At 44.3% G+C, this 17,324-nt stretch overlaps 1 protein-coding gene across 12 annotated transcripts in view; it reads left to right on the top strand.

Moving 5' to 3' along the window:
* CHCHD6 (coiled-coil-helix-coiled-coil-helix domain containing 6) overlaps nt 1-17,324 on the top strand; it is a 202,524-nt gene that overhangs the window by 112,360 nt on the left and 72,840 nt on the right. For 7 of the 12 annotated variants that reach the window (XM_043519169.1, XM_043519167.1, XM_043519172.1 and 4 more), the window contains 2 exons: nt 7,388-7,495; nt 12,040-12,175. In XM_043519169.1, coding sequence (XP_043375104.1) covers nt 7,388-7,495; nt 12,040-12,175 — 244 coding nt within the window. Of the gene's footprint in view, nt 1-7,387; nt 7,496-12,039; nt 12,176-13,652; nt 13,958-17,324 lie in introns of those variants that run through there. The other 5 variants (XM_043519171.1, XM_038409072.2, XM_043519170.1 and 2 more) reach the window with 2 other exon arrangements.

Here is a 17,324-nt window from a genome sequence, read left to right as displayed (position 1 = left end):
AGATGTCATCCTCATTAGATTGCAGAAAGTGCCATGGGGTCTTTAAGCCGAAGTGTTTAGTTCCAGTGTCTCACTTGAATTCTGATTTGGATAACTGAATTCTGTCTCTGTAAATTTCACCTGAAGCTTCAGTCGGATACATTATATACACTACATACAATAGTGTATCTAGTGTGGCTGTTGTCCTGTCCACCCCAGAAATGCCTGCATTTTGGTGGTGGGTGAAGTAAATACTGTAGGAAGCTGCCAAAATACTTACCCCCTTTCATCCAGTCAAAAAGTATGATGCAGGGGGTATCACTACAAGGAAAACATCTCTCTAGCTTTGTGAGAACATCATAAACTCCTCTCTTGCAGGCCTCAGGTTTTGCAGGTACAATAGATAAGAATTGGTTTTGGAATTTTCAAATCTGTGTAGATTTGGTATTTTCTCAGTAGGCAGTTACCCCCTAAATGCTGTAGTGCTGATCATCCCAACGTTTTGTGTTCTTAGAGCCAGTAATTCATGCATTCAGTGAGCTGCACATATTCCATTCCTGATCTGAGGTCTTAACTGTTCTTAAGTGTTGTTGTTTATCTTATTTTAAAAAAAAATAAATGCCTGTTTGGGTCACCTGTAGGGGTAAGTTTTGTTTCAGATGCAGTTACTGCTTGCTGTATTGCTTTTCTGCCTTGTGGGGAGCTCAGCCATCCTCCTTTTCTGATTCAGAGAGCTCCTTCCAGCAACAAGGTTCTGACTCATTCTTGTTTCGCTTCCAAAGGCCATTTTACTGCTAACTTTAGACTCTTCATCTTTGCTTGTCAACCTTGGTAGCTTGGCATCTTTGGATGAAATGGTGTGTGGTGTTTGCAGGCATGAGATCAACTTCTGTTAACTTCAGTATCTCCTGGCAAGGAAAAGAACAGGCTGTAATTTTCCTTTCCGCTTCAAAACTGGCAGAGTTCCTCCCAAGTCAATATCCTATATTCATCACTAGTAAAGAATCTATGTCCAAATATACATTTGAATTGCCTGTGAAAAAGTCTTTTCTATTATAACACACAAGTTGCCATCTGCCATGCAAAATGCCAGTAGAGATGAATAGTTACCTAATTTGCAGGCTCAATGGGATGGGGCCATGTCATCCTCCTTTTTGTGCAGTTTTGAGAGTACTGGCATTCAACAGATAACATAAGTATCCATACTTGTAGAGATTATATCGGTCAGTCATTGAAGTTACTTTGACTTTGTCTAGCAAAACAGCCTGAGATATAAATTGAAGCCTTCTAGGGGCACTCATCAGTGAAATGGAGAATGACTGCTTGTGTTTAGTGAGGTTAAGAAAACAAGTTAGAGCACGGGAAGTAGTATGGTATACAGTATTTGCCTGAGTACATTATGGGAGTCCAGAACAGTCAGTTCTGGTCCCAGTTTTGTCCCTTCTGGTTTGTGTTTTATATTCCTAAAAGCTCATGTTTCAGGGCTTCAGCTGGTCACCTGCAGGAGTCAGAGAGGGTCATTTCCCTTCCCCCCCCCCCCGCCTTCTGACAATGTACTCTGCGTTTTCTTGGTCTCCTTTGTCTGAAGCATCAGATATGGCCATGGCTGGTGATGGGACGCTGGATGGCGTGGGCCAGGGTTCTGAGGTGGCACCAAGCATTCTGTGTCTCACAGGCTGAGTTGGCTGATTTTCCTCACATGCTCAGGGTCTAACTGATCGCCATATGCAGAGTCGGGAAGGAATTTCCCCCCAGGCCAGACTGGCAGTGACCTGGGAGGTTTTTCGTATGGGGTATGGGTCACTTGCTGGGATTATCTGTATACCTCTCAGTCAATTGCCTGCAATTGCAGGGGCCTTGGGCATTGGTGCACCTCAGTCTCTTCTGTTCTCTGCCTGTGGCACATAGTAGTTTAGTATCCTGTGGGCTGTAATACTCTGGTCGCATTTCAGTTGTTGGGCTTAGTATGTGGGTGCTGGGTAGTGGTGTTGGACTGTGATATACAGGGGATCAGACTAAATTATAATTTCTGGCCTTGAACTCAGACTTTGTGACTTTGGGCAAGTCAGTTAAACTGAAGCAGTGAGGTTCATCATTTGTGAAATAGGGAGACTACCTGCCTCAAAGGAGTATTTGTGAAATTTAATATTGTTAAAGCTCTTTAGTACAGGGGCTATGTATTATTATTGGGTATTAAAAATAGCAGGGTAGACATTCGGGCTCGGACTGGAGCCTGGCTTGAAACCCGACAAGAGGGAAGGATCTTGGAGCCTGGGCTCCAGCCTAAGCATCTACACTGCTATTTTTACCTCTGCAGTGTGAGCCACCTAGCCCGAGGCAGTTGACATGGGCTCTAAGGCTCTCTATTGCTCGTCTCTTTTTTTGATGTGGAGACATTCCCTAAGTGCAAAACTCCTTTTGTCTTAGCTGGAGGTTTGTGATTAACTTATCCTTAGATATGTTAATTGTGGGGTGAGTTCACAGTTATCAAGAGGTCTGTAATTCATACAGTCATGAGTACCTCTGGCAGTATGTCTGCACTGCAGTTAAAAACCCACAGCTGACCCATGCCAGCTGACTTGAGCTGTGGGGCTGTTTAATTGCAGTGTAGATGTCTGGGCTCAATCAGTAGCCTGGGCTGTAGGACCCTAGGAGGTGGAAGGTCCCAGAGCTTCAGCTATAGCCTGATCCAGAAAGTCTACACTGCAATTAAACAGACATGTGAGCCCGAGTGAGCTGGCACAGGCCTGCCATGGGTGTCCGATTGCAGTGTAGACATACCCTGAGTTTAATAGTACAAGGTAGCAGAAGGAAAGCTGTCTTTGGGAGGCCTATAACTCAGAAATCCGTTTCTCTTTCCCCAATAAAAGATATTACCTCACCCACCTTGTCTCTCTAATCTCCTGGGACCAACATGTCTACAACAACACCGCAAACAGCAGATTTTAGAGAGGCACTTACAAGAGTCAAGTTTAAACCATATAAAATTGTGGGCATGGAAACCCCTCTAGCTGTTTTTCTGTACTGGTGCATGTGCAATATAAAAAGTGTACATTTTCTTCAAGTTAGATTCCTGAAACATTTAGTGGATACCGTAGGCGCCGACTCCATGGGTGCTATAAGGCTGAAGTGCACATGGGGGAAAAAATGATGGCTGCAGAGCACCCACCGGCAGCCAGCTCCCATCCCCCCAGCACCTCCCGTCCGCTGGCGGCCTCGTGGATCAGCATCTCCCCCTCCCTCCCAGCATCTCCTGCCTGCTGCAGATCAGCTGTTCCGCAGTAGGCAGGAGGTGCTGAGGGAAGGAGCGAGGGCCAGGCGAGCTCAGGTGAAGGGGTGGGAGTGGGGGCCTCTCTCTAAAATCTGCTGTTTGTGGTGGTGTTGTAGACATGTTGGTCCCAGGAGATTAGAGAGACAAGGTGGGTGAGGTAATATCTTTTATTGGGGTAAGAGAAACGGATTTCTGAGTTATAGGCCTCCCAAAGACTGCTTTCCTTCTGCTACCTTGTACTATGAAACTCAGGGTATGTCTACACTGCAATTGGACACCCATGGCAGGCCTGTGCCAGCTCACTCGGGCTCACGTGTCTGTTTAATTGCAGTGTAGACTTTCTGGATCAGGCTATAGCTGATTTATGGCACATTAAAAGTTGGTGCTGTTGGTGGGTACCATACACTAACTTGGGTAAAACTTGACAGATTGAGACCTTTTTGACCTGCATCACATCAATGGTTTGATCTCTAGCTCTGTGCAAAATACCAAAAAACAAAACCTCACCTACAGGTGTTTTTTTTTTTTAAATGGTTATTTATGGGGTCTTGTATGTCTGGAACCCTTGGCTCAAATAACTCCAAATTTTGGTCACTAACACTATCCTGCACCCTCCTGAGGCACACTAAATTTCAAAGAAACCAACTAAAGGTGTTCTTTTTAGAGAACTTGGAAAGGTCCACCTTTAAACAGGTGGCACAATTCAACCTTAACAATAGTGGCACTCCCGTGCCACTAGAATATAGCAATCGCTTCACCCACCACTGAAATGCAGCTGTCTCTGGGGTGGAATGCAGCAGCTGTTCAGTTGCAGTGCTGCACAACTGTTTATGCTGACAGGAAGTAAAGCAGCATATTGTATCCAATGGAAACAGCAGAGGGAATTCCAGGACACAGAATTTAGTTATCTGAACTGGAATTTAACTAGGACACCGAGGCTAATGGAGCTATCCTTATGAGAAGTCCCAGGGGTGGTTCTCTCTATTTTGGTCCACATTGTCCTCTTACTTGACATAACATAGTATTGTCATAGCAGATGGGGCTTTAGTTCTGCCCAGCGTGGTAACTATTCCACAGCAGTGTCCAATCCCAATGCTTTGGAGGAAGGTGAAACCAGATCTGTTGAACAGTATTCTTGATTACTTGAGTAAGAGCAGGAGTGTTTTTTTCCTGACCACAGAGGTTATACTCCTGAAACATACAATTTGGGTACCTCATCTTAGTATTTGTAATAGAATATTATTGGATCATGGAAGTCAGAGATGGAAGAGATCTATTCGATTATCCACTCAATATTCCTGCTAAATCAGTCACCAAATGACTACCCCCTTTTTAATTCTAGCTATATTATTGAACTGCCATGCTGGGGCAGGGAATTCCAAAGCAAGTAGTGAGATCATGGTGCAAGGTCTTTGATATTGCAGCATTCTGTAGTCCTTCTCCTTGATTACCAGCTGACAGCTTCCCAGATAGTTTCCACAGCTATTTTCTCCGTGGTGGTGAGTTTGTTATTTATAAATGAAATGCTTCAGTTGTGTTTAATTTTTGTCTGTCAGTTATAAGGATTCGATAATTAGAAAAGAAGAAACCTTTCTTTGTCCTGTTCGATGTATTCCTCCAGAGTTATTTTCCTAACATGTTAAAGAGAAGCTGTCTGTGACAGCCAAATAGTATCAAAGGGAGAATGCAGTTTTCTAGCTCAGCTAGCCACTTATAGGTTTTTGTATATGTGCAATATCATACCACAACATACCACAGTACCTGACCATTGCACCAACATGCTCGCTCTAAAATACTCACAGCCTGCCTTGTGATGCAAAAACATCCCACTATGTGATTCCCAGCTGCTGTAGACATACTAGCACTTGCTCCCTTCAAGATAGCCCCCTAAAAATAGTAGTGTAGCCAAGGTAGCACAGGCAGCAGTGAATAGTGGCATGGACTAGCTGTGCCAAGCATGTGTCCACAGAGTTCAGGCTGCTTTGTACTTAGCACACCTAGCCTGTGCTGCTGCTTGCCACTGCCATACTACCTCAGTTACATGACTGTTTTTAGAACACCAGCTCGGGGAGAGCTAGCGTGAGTATGTCTACACAAGCTAGGAGTCACAGCCCCAGCTCAGAGTGTAGATGTATCCTCTATCACAAGTCACTAGTGTATGTCAATCCTGACTTGCAACACCCTGAGCTATCTATGCCCTGGGCTGTCATACAGCTCTGTCAATGCACCTCATTTCTGACCTGCCACCACCTGATATCTCAGCCCTGTGCTTTTCCTGAGTAAATGCATGAAAATGTCTAGGTTTAGATTCCACCCCATCTCCCCCACAAACTCATTTGTAACTGCAGTATACAGTTCACCAGTGTGTAAAGGAGCAACCTTCTGTGGCATCTTTTGACTACATCTGGGACCTCTGTAACAATCAAGTAGTTTGCCTGGTGTATAGTAACCACCAGGAAATTGCTCTCCTGCACTGGCCTATGGGGCTGCTATGTCCTAAAATGATAGGGCTAGATATTTACTTTGCTGGTGTATTTTTAGTTGCAGGACAAAACAGTGGTGAATACTGGAAGGGTTTAGGGATTTTTTTGAGGCAGTTGGGTAAATAAACTGACTTCCGGAGTTGGGAACTCTGTCCCAGAAAGGTGGAGAACAGGGCCTGAACCAAAATCCTTTATCTGAAAGTTCATGAACTTGGGGAAAGTTAGGAACCAACTCTGTGGTGGAAAGACAGAGGTTTATGTGGGCAGGCACTGGTCTGGTCTCCCTTTTCTGACTGACTAGGAAGAATGAGCATGTTTTCCATTAATCTTTAGAACAGAATATCCTCCTGCCATTCTCTGTTACTGCAGCATTTACAGCCCTGTTTTCTCAGTGCAACTAACCCCAGGGATAAGTTTAAGATTAAATGTCACTTACCTCTACCAAAGTTTTGTGCAACAACCACCCTTGAGCTACTCCATGATGGACTCTTCTTTTAGTTAAACCTTCTGTCACCATGCAGATACTTAGACTTTGTCTACACTGGAAATTCGTTGGCAAAACTTTGGTCTTTCAGGGGTGATAAACCCCCACCCCACCCCCAGCGACAAAAGTTTTACAAACAAAAAGCGCTGGTGTGAACAGCACTTTGTCGGCAGGACAAAGCTGCTGCCGCTCATTAGGGGTGGAATTTTTTTTATCGGCAGAAGAGCTCTCTCTTGCCAACAAACAGCAGTTACGCTGCATGCCTTTTAGCGGCACGGTTGTAAAAGCTGCGTAGTGTAGACATAGCCTTATGGTCTTCCTCCCAGATGCAGAAGGCTCTCCTCCTCACCACCTCCCAATCCTGAGTCCATGATCTTCCTCCTAAAGGAGACAGCCTACCACTAGCAAACAGCAGGGTACTTCCCTGTGGCCTGTATCTCTGCCTTGTTTCTGCATCTGCCCCTGGGGCCTAGATCCCAAGGATCTTGCCTTAATCTATCCCTGTAATAGCTGGCTGTCTCAGTGTGTGTGTTGTGGAGGGGGAAGTGTTACTGTCTGATTAATTGACAAACATTTTGACAAACACTCTTTTATTAGCCCAGAATGTATGGTGGAAATTCTTTAGGAACCTTGCTTTAACCTCTCAGGCACTCTGCACTTCTTCATTGGGTTTATATTCACACAGAGATGAATTTGCCAAGACAGATGAATGCAGCTGTTGGCTGGAGTAGCAGTTACCTGCCACTGCTGAACAGCCAAGAGAGGGTTAAAGAGAAAACCTCTTCTGAGCCACTAGATTGGTCCTGACTAAGATGAATGTCTAATTCACTCCCAGCGTCCTTACTGCTGCCAGTAATAAAAAGCTTGTTTCACATATTCACCTCACTGCAGACGTTTCTCTTAAATTAAATATCAGGAGGACATATAATAGCACGATTCCACGCCAAGCCAATATTATCAGATTGATGTCAGCAGTGATAATAGAAGAAGGATAAGTTGATGAGATTTCATTTATTAAATAAAGGGAATACATGGAAAGAGATAGGAATTGGTAACTCTCAGCGTGTCGAAATGCAGCAAGATCTCTCTGGTTCCATGCTTACCTCAAGGGATAGCAGAGAGAAAGATGCCCTTTGTTTCATTTAAGAAAACCTCTCCCTTCTTTTCCAGACAAAGACCTGATTTAGCTTACTCAGTGGGAGGGGGAGAGGAGGATCTGAAATCCTGGATTTCATGTGTACACAGCCTTCCTTCTCATTGGACAGCAGAGAAGCAAAGGTTTGTTTTCCCCCAGTTTGATGAGAGAGGCAAAACTAATGAGTTGTTTTATTTCTAGTCTCAGCTGTTCCTCTTTCCACCTGTTGACTTACACCTTGCCCGATATGCAGACAGGGGCATAGATTATGGATTTAGACTTTCATATGGATATGCTTCATTTTTCTTTCTGGGGCATTGTTCAAGCCCCTAACCTTGCAACCCTGCCTCCTGTCCTTCTCTCAGCCCCGTAGATGAGTCCCATCTATCCGTTTCAGTAACACTGGTGGGAATTATAACTCAATATATTAAACAAGGTCTAAGAGTCTAGCCTTCTCTGGAGCCAGCATAGTCTTTTTTTAAAAGAATACGTTTTATTTTTCCCTTTAAAAAACAGAATGAGCCTTGAACCTTTCTAAAGAGAGCCCCAGATGTGTCACTGCACCAGACCCCTTTTTTCTGAGTACCCTGTCTTACCAACAGCAGCCCAGTGGGGAGGCTAGAATGCCATCTTCCCAGAAAGAAAAGGAGTACTTGTGGTACCTTAGAGACTAATAAATTTATTTGAGCATATGTTAGTCTCTAAGGTGCCACAAGTACTCCTTTTCTTTTTGCGAATACAGACTAACACGGCTGCTACTCTGAAACCTTCCTCAGAGAAGTCTGATCCTACTGGCTGTAGCTAACCAAGGTTGATGGGGTGGGAAGGAAGGTGCTTCAGAGGCCAAAATGGGATATCACTCTCAGGAGATTATAAAGGTGTCTGAAGTATGACATTCTGCTGGATTCCACTAGGCTCCTCAGGCGTGGCTCCTTCTCAGGGGGAGTTCAGAAACACCCGTGAGCAGGGACAGATGAAGGCATAGGCCCAACAGGTGCTTGCGGCCACAGCTCTCAGTCATGCAGTGATGTCACAATCACAGGTCCCAGGTTTAAAAACAACAATTAAAAACATGATCCAAGAGGAAGCAGCACAGTGATGTCTGCCTGAGCCTGCACTAGCCTCGAACAGAAGGAAGAGCAGCAGCCACTGGAACTAGGAAAGAAACTGCTTAGCCTTACATTCGCCACCAGAGCAGTCCAGGCACCCCTTCATTCAGGGAGCATGGTGGGGCCAGGCAGGCACGGGCTTAGGTGTCCCACTGGGCTCTCCAGGATAACGACCCCTTTGATGGGGGGGTTTGCACGGACCCCTGGGCTAGGCTCTTCCCCTCTAGTTTCTTAGCTCCCCAGGTCAGATTGAGGGCTGGAGGGAGAAATGGTGGAACCTCCTAGATGCTACCTGCTTATAGCACCAAAATCAGCTTTCACTTGCAGTAGATCATGCAGTTCTGTGATCTTCCTGCTCCATCCGTGACATGGTTTGAGCAGTAGTGAGATAGTTAACAGACCTGGCATCTAAATGGTTATTGGGCACCTCATAGATGGGACAGTCCACTCCTTTCAGAGCTATTGTTTTAGGCTATTTACAAACTCAGCAGACTTTACTGCATTGGTTACATTCCTTCAAATTTTTAAGGTTTTCTTTACAACTATGAGACTCCTTTTTTGAGTGAAAGCAAAGGCCTTGTTTAAATACAAGTTCTACTGATTTACCTAAGTAAGGCTACAAAACAGATTTAGTTAAATCAGTGCAATTCACTTGTGCAGGCACTCTTAAATCAATTTAAGAATGTCTTAAATCAATAATCAACTTAACTGTCTTTGTGTTTTATTCCTCTAGTTTATTGATCTAAACCTGTTTAAATTGGTGCAACTTGTGTGTAGATTAGATCTTGGCTTTCATATTGAAAAATATATTAATTTATTGAAGCAGGGATAAGGTGTTTATGACAACTCTGGCCAACTGAAATTCAGTTGCTGTGTAAACTCTCTGCTGTTTGGGGTGTTCTGTGAAGCAGTGGCAGATACACTGGTAATGCAGCTGTCCCCCAGGCAACCTCTGTCATTTTTCATGGGTTGGTCTCTCACCTCTTGCAGGGGAGAAGGCAGTGGTAAGCATGTCACCAGTTGCTTTCTATAAGTTGGTTATGTTTTTAACTCCATGCAGTGCTGCCTGCGCCCCTTGGCACAGTCTGGGCAAGAGGGTGCCATGAGCTCTCAAGTTTGTCCTAATTTATCATTGATCTTAGTCAGTGAAGGCAGGCACCATAGCAGGGGAGGAACCAACAAATAAGGGCTTAATGGCCCTCCATTCTGAGACTGGCAAAGTGAAACCCAAACACTCTAAAATGTATCCATCCATCTGAGAAGCTTATATCACACTGTTAAATTCAGGTGAATATAGAGGAATGATTTCATAATGTATTGTATCTTTCTTCCTCCTTCCCTCCTGTTGGATGAAGTTACAAAATACACTTTAGGTTTTTTTTAATACGCTGAGTTAAAAACCTAATTTAAAAAGTCTTAACTTTCCCAATGAATTGAGGGATTTGGTGATATTTCCTGACCTAGCCCTGTTTGGTATTGTTTCAAAGGACTCACTGAGTTGATTAGAATGATATTAAAATTGCAGTGACAGAGCAAAATGCCAACCGTATGAGTTTCTGAAGTTCCCTGCAAGTTCTTTTCCATTTCAAACTTTTGGAAGTCTTTTAAAAGATTTTTTTGTTTAATATGACACACAAAATAATTAACATACTCCAGGGATCCTACATAGGAATTACCTTCTTTTTAAAGACCATACCATTTCAGGGGGAGGGAGGGTCTAAATTATTTGACTGTGTCTAATCCAAGCACAGCAATGTTGCTGTTACTTTTCATACTGTGGCTGGTGTGTGGGGCATGTTGTTCCTGATAAATGCTAGAGCTTTGCCCTTGAGACTTGGTGGTGTGATCAAGGCTGAAGGTGTACTTCTTGGACAGTATCCTAGTACAATTTTCTCAGAGAAGTATACAGATATAACAGAATATTTTGCCCTCATCATGCCCCCCCCCCAATGCATCCCCAAACTAAAAAATGTGAGGGCTGGAAGTTCATGTCTGAGCTCCCTTCCCCGCATCCTCACTACAATCACAAAGGATCCAAGAAGCACAGAATTTTTAGTTTTTTTGCCCAGTAGAAAGAAACATGACTCAAATAATAGCTTGAATATGCAGCAGGTGCAACATCCAGAAACTCCTTCTCAGCGCCTCTGTGACTGTGCACTGAAGTCGTATGGATGCATTGATGACACTGTGTTTGTTGCTCGGGAAATGAATGTGATGTCATAGCACAGGTTTACAACTTGCCTGTAGGATCAAGTGCTGTGGAAAGAAGAGCTGGGTTCAATGTTCAGAGACAGACCCTACAAATATAGCAGTGCAGGAAAAGTGGGGATTTAAGGTGTAGTAGATTACATCTGAGAATTTCTTCCTGTGTGCACTCCCTCCTTAACATATGCACACACTTGCACACAAGTTCTAAAGTGTGGTGCAAATCCTGCAGTTTGTGTATGCCTGTCTGTGTAGATGATGGCATTTTGCTTAGTATCTAAGTACCATCATTGCTGGTGTTTTCACCTCTGCCTTCTCCATTATTTGTACTGTTGCTGCTTGTGAATTGTATGTACATGCATATCTTACAGTATATGAGGGATGATCCCACATTATCCCTGGGTAGCTGTAAATGTCACCTATAGATGAATATTAAATAGACTATTTCAAAAAATAAAAAAACAGATTTAGTCACACTCTTACTCCCTACTTTTTCTGGCCACTAGAATGGTCATGATGACCCCAAGCCTGCTGGGGGTTTTTTTGAAATGCTTAAATAGCTGTGACTTAAATTGGAGATTGTGAGGTGATTTATTCAACAAGTTATAGATGCTCTTCAGACACCTCCTGCAAGTCTACATGACAATCATGGGGTATGATTGCAGCCTTAGTAGATATATCTGAGCTAGCTTTAATCTACCTAGCTAGTGTGCTGAAGCAGTGAAGCCATGGTAGCATGGACTGCAATGCAGACTGTACAAGCCTGTCTAGAACCCTGGGTAATTACATGTGAGACTAGTCCATGCTGAAACATGTGCTGCCACAGCTTTATTGCTCTAGCTAGCTTAAAGCTAGCTCATGCATGTCTACTTGAGCTGCAGTCACATACCCAAACCTGCTCTGTTTTGTTTTGTTTTGACATACTTGAATAGCTCTGATATAAATTGGAGAATGAGATGGCTTATTCAACAAGTCATGGTTGCTCCTCCGACTTTTAGGGTAGACCTCTGGTTGTTTTGGAGAGTCTTGTGGTTCAGCCCGGATTCCTGGGATTTACCTCCAGCTCTGCCAAAGATTTTTTGTGTGATCTGGGCAAATCATGCAATTTCTCTCTCTTTCCTCACTTACTGAATAGGGTTAACCCTTCTAACCTCATGGGAGATTGAGGCTTATATTTGCTAAGTGCTTTGAACTCCTCAACTGAAATGGCACTCCTTTGGTGGTTGCTATTCCTACTGGATAACTTTTTTTATGAAGATTTTTCTCGTGGTTCCAGTGCAGGGGTTGGCATATGTATGGGAACTGGTAGAGTTGAAGTAAATAAGTGAACATTACCCTTGTCACAGATCCTCCTGTTCTCGTTTTCCCTACAGGCGGAGGAACACTGAGCCTATATGTGGAGGGCTGCAGTCTGAGATTCTGAAGTGCTACCAAGAAAACAAGCATGAAGTGCTCAAGTGCTCAGAGTTGGCCAAGGAGTACCAGCGCTGTGTTAGTTCAGCACAGAAGGTAACAGTTACTTCCCCACTGCATCCTGCTGGCTTTGCTGTCCTCTCTGTATGGTGTTTTCCTTATGAGGAGATTTCTCTCAGATTGCTGTGGCCCTGATGGCAAGGTCAGAATGTTCACAGGCCTCAATCTCTCCCCAGGACCTCCACACAGGCTGCTGACCCCCGCCCCCCCCCCAGTTGCAGCAGGGGCTGATGCTCTTTGTTAGTATCTTGAGACAGTATTGCCAACCACTGTTGGGTTTCTGCTAAGCTTCTCATGAATCTTGTCATTTTCCCCAAATCTCAACTTTTCCTGTGGACCATGCAAGCTGCACCCTTCTCGTTTAAGATGGCAAAGCAATATTTCCAACATCAGCAATATTTTTGAATGACCAGAGCACTAAGTGCTCTGTCTCCTAGTATTGCACCCCAAATTGGGGGACTTGCCTCCTATTGTTGCTGCTTGCCATTAGTTTCCCTAGATTGGCAAATTAGACCAAGGTGTGTTCTCTAAGGTATTATGGGTATCCCAAAATTGCTGTCTCAGCATAGGAAACCTGCACCCCTTATGATCTGATTTTCAGAGGTGCAGCGCGCATACAGCTACCATTAACATCCATCCATTTTGGCTGCTCAACATCTTGGAAGAATTAGGCCATCAGTATTTGAACAAAAGAAAGGGAATGGAAAACGTGCACAATTCACAGACCACTTCCACTAGAAATTTACACTTTCCAGGGCTTTCAATTGGCAAAAATAGTCTTTGAGGTGGTGGAGAGTATAAGATGTGGGATTTCTAGTGTGTAAGGAAAGAGGAAAGTGTCCTTCCAGGTACAGGGCCATCTGCTCTGATTGAGCAATTTCTTGAAGGGTGTCGTGGTTTATGGTGGGGTGGACTTCAGGGAAAAAGCAGAGCTTTGTAGGGAATATGAGACTGAGATACTTCTCATGGGATCACCTGTTTGAAAGGGAGAATCTGAGACTATTGTGAGGGGAGCTTCTCTCCTTTGCATTACCATTGTGAGGGGAAGCTGTTTGCCTGATTTAAGTCTAACGTGAAACAAGCTGCCAGCCAGCTCCCAGAAGAAGCCCCGACAGAAGGAGATGGGAAAATTGTCAGGATATATTAGACCAAATGTTGTTGCAAGTCCTACTGGAATTTTTTTCCTTTCTGTTTATAAAGAAGGTCTTTGTATGTCTGCAAATCAGCAAGGTTAAAGCTGCCAGGGAATGGTCTTTTCTCTGATATCTTTAAAGTCACCAGTTCCTAAAACGTGGTTTCTTTTTCTTCCTCAGCTCTAAAGTAAAACAGGCCCTGTGCTCCTGCTGCTCAGTCTCTGCCCCGTGTTGCTGTGTGCAGAGCAGGGCACATCTCTTGCCAGTCTCTGCTAGGCAATGCTTCCTCCTTGCCCTCTGTAAATCAGGCTGGTAGCCTTTTCAGCAGAATATATCTTTAGCAAATGCATTACAATACATCTTTATTGCGCCTAGTGCAGATGGAATGTGATTACCAAAGAAGACAGATTGCATTAAACTTCAGCATATTCACAAGCTGCAGCTCCAACTCGCCTGAGAAAGAAGCTGGGAAGCTGCCAGTCCTGAGCCCCAGCCTGACATTATTAAAGAGTAAATTGGAGGCTGAATGACTGGTAACAGCAGAGGGCAGTGAAAGATCCTGTTAGCTTGGAGGTTGTGAGGTTTTCTTTATAAACCAAATACCTGGGCAATTTTAGTTCCCAGAGAATTCTGTGTACAGTGAACCTTGCTAGAAAGTTTCCCTTGGTGTTGTGGAAATCTGCTGGAAAGAGGTGCTGGCAGGGTATTGAAGCACATGTTACATTCATGACAGGTTTCAGAGTAGCAGCCGTGTTAGTCTGTATTCGCAAAATTAAAAGGAGGACTTGTGGCACCTTAGAGACTAACAAATTTATTTGAGCATAAGGTTTCATGAGCTACAGCTGACTTCATCGGATGCATGTGCTGCAGGCGATGGCAAGGTGGAAGGAAATCTCTACGTCCTGAGAGGGAAGAGAGGCTACTGCCAGGGTAACTGTGAGCTCTGAGGTTATCATATGTGGTGAATTCTCCATCAGTGGACATTTTTAAACCAAGATTGGATGTTTTTCCAGAGGATATGCTCTAGTTCAAACAGGAATTAATTCAGGGAAGTCCTGTTGCCTGTGTTGTACAAGAAGTCAAATGAGATAATCACAACAGTGCCTTCTGGCTTTATAATCTGTGAATTAAAATGTTCTGAAAACACTGAATCAAATGGAGCCCTGGTGTAAACTCTTACAGCTTCAGTGAGTTATCTGGCTTACCCCAGGTTTAACTCTGGCCATGGTAGTTAACCCCACTGCTGTATGGTGTCCTCTGAACCCCAAGGTGTGTTCATTGTCTCGGTCACAGGCTGCTGGCTATTTTTCATGAAAGGCTATTGCAAGATTAACCAAAAAAAAAAAAAAGACTTTTCTTAAATTTACCTCTTATACCGAATGCCCCGCTGCCTCAAGCTCTTCTGCACGTTTGTAGATTCACCTTGGAGAAGGGTGGGGAAGAGGGAAGACAACTTTGTGGTGTTTTTAAACTGAGCTTGATTTCTAGACAGTGGGGTGTTGGCCTCCCACTAACCACTGTATACAGGTGAGTTTAGTTCATTTGCATACATATGCTTTTCCCTCACTAGTGCACTTCCTTCACCAAAGATCTTGTAATGCTCATCATGTTACTTAATGAATCCTGTAGTGCTCTGAGAGCTTCCCTTGATTGTGACAGAAAGGTGCCCAGGACCTAAATCCGTGTTTCTCAAATGTGGCCACAATGGCCACAGCCTCCTGGGCAGTTAAGGGGGTGGGGGGGAGCAGTGCCTCTCCCCCAGGGCCACTAGAAGGGGTTGGACCCTTCCCCACCTCTGGAGCCACTGGAGGCAGCCAGTGAATTCCCCACCTTCCCAGGGATGATGAGACTTGGGCTTCGGGCATCAACCCTGGGGCGGCGGGTGGCAGGTTCCAGTCATGGGACTTTGCGCTCCGGCCCTGAACCCCAGCCACGCAGCGGCGGGTGCTGGCTCCGGGCTCACACTCCCCTCCCCTTCATTGTCCCTGGCCCCCCTACAGTCTCCTCAGGCTCGGACCGTGAGGTGGTGGGCTCTGACCTGGGCTCGCGTCCTCCCCGTTTCCCCTGGCGACCATTGTCCCTCTACCCACCTTCCCATCCAGGGCTTAATTTGTGCCCTGGCTTGCCAGGGCTGAGTAAGTCTGCTGTGAAAATTGATATTTATACGGTTGTTATTATCACTTATCACAGCCTCCTAACTAGCTAATAATTCTGCTATGAAAAGTGATATTAGCAAACATACAGATACTACTTTTTGCAGCAGAATTACTAGCTAGTAAGTCTTTTTTTAAAAAAAAAAAGCAACCAAAAACAAAACTACAACAACAAAAGACAAGAATATGCAAAGCACCTTATTTGTTTCTATTCTGTTTAGATCCAGTAAAGAATAGAGAACTGTACATTATTTTTATTATTGAGTCTGCAAAAAACCAAAATCTTCCATAAATAAATTGAAATGATTGCACATGTATATGTGCATATTTATTTATTTTTTCCTAAAGTTAATTAAGTATTTTAAGAAAAATTGTCATAGCGGCCAACAGCAAGAGCGGTGGCTGAACTCTGAGGCCATCAAAAAATTTATTGTGAGAACCCCTCGTATAAACTAGACACAGGATGGGAGGACTCTGAACTATGATAGAAGTGAAAATTGCAGCTCTCAATAGATGGCTACTGTTCCTCCACCTCTTCCAGAGCCTGTATTGGTCAGAGCTTGTCCTTTGAAAAATCTCCTACTCTCTCTGAAAATCTCCCTGAACCAGAAGTATTGCATGTGCCCTGAGATCCCCAACCCCATTAACAAATAGATAAAAGAATTCTCTTCTTTCTTTTGTTTTTTACTTGTTTAATTCCACCCCCTTTAGTTCGAAAATATATTTGAGGCATTTCCTTCCCTTCCTGGTTCCTTGGCCTGTCTCAGCTAATTCTCTTGCACTAGCCCTTTGCTGGGGTTCCAGTGAGTTCTGAAAGAGTGACCAGGATGACACTGGACTTCTGCAAACCTGCTGTTTTATTAAGGAACAAAGGGGAGAGGGCAGCTGTCTGGCTGCAGGCCAAGAGCTGGGACTTCTAATGAGGCAGTAGAATGATGGAGAGAGGAGAATGAGAGAGCAATAGAGGCTCCAGGACTGAGAGTTTGGCGTTGTTGGCTGAACTGCGAGGGTCAGTGACCAGTCTCCTCAGCATACTCTGCAATGTAAGGGGTTCTTGGTACAAAGCCAACTCTGTAAAAGAGCATCCCCAAAGAGCCATTGTGAACAAGGCTGGAGGGTAGGGATAGGATACAGAGGGACCTAGACAAATTAGAGGATTGGGCCAAAAGAAATCTGATGAGGTTTCAACAAGGACAAGTGCAGAGTCCTGCACTTAGGAAGGAAGAATCCCATGCACCGCTACAGACTAGGGACTGAATGGCTAGGCAGCGGTTCTGCAGAAAAGGACCTAGGGGTTACAGTGGACGAGAAGCTGGATATGAGTCAACAGTGTGCCCTTGTTGCCGAGAAAGTCAATGGCATTTTGGGCTGTATAAGTAGGAGCATTGCCAGCAGATCGAGGGACATGATCATTCCCCTCTATTCGACATTGGTGAGGCCTCATCTGGAGTACTTTATCCAGTTTTGGGCCCCACACTACAAAAAGGATGTGGAAAAATTGGAAAACATCCAGCGGAGGGCAACAAAAATGATTAGGGGACTGGAACACATGACTTATGAGGAGAGACCGAGGGAACTGGAATTGTTTAGTCTGTGGAAGAGAAGAATGAGGGGGGATTTGATAGCTGCTTTCAACTACCTGAAAGGGGGTTCCAAAGAGGATGGATCTAGACTGTTCTCAGTGGTAGCAGATGACAGAACAAGGAGTAATGGTCTCAAGTTGCAGTGTGGGAGGTTTAGGTTGGATATTGGGAAAAACTTTTTCACTATGAGGGTGGTGAAACACTGGAATGCGTTACCTAGGAAGGTGGTGGAATCTTCTTCCTTGGAAGTTTTTAAAGTGAGGCTTGACAAAGCCCTGGCTGGGATGATTTAGTTGGGGATTGGTCCTGCTTTGAG

This window comes from Dermochelys coriacea, chromosome 7 (genome assembly GCF_009764565.3).
Source record: "Dermochelys coriacea isolate rDerCor1 chromosome 7, rDerCor1.pri.v4, whole genome shotgun sequence".
In the NCBI taxonomy this organism is placed as follows: domain Eukaryota; kingdom Metazoa; phylum Chordata; order Testudines; family Dermochelyidae; genus Dermochelys; species Dermochelys coriacea.
This window is presented reverse-complemented; position numbering and strand designations above follow the sequence as displayed.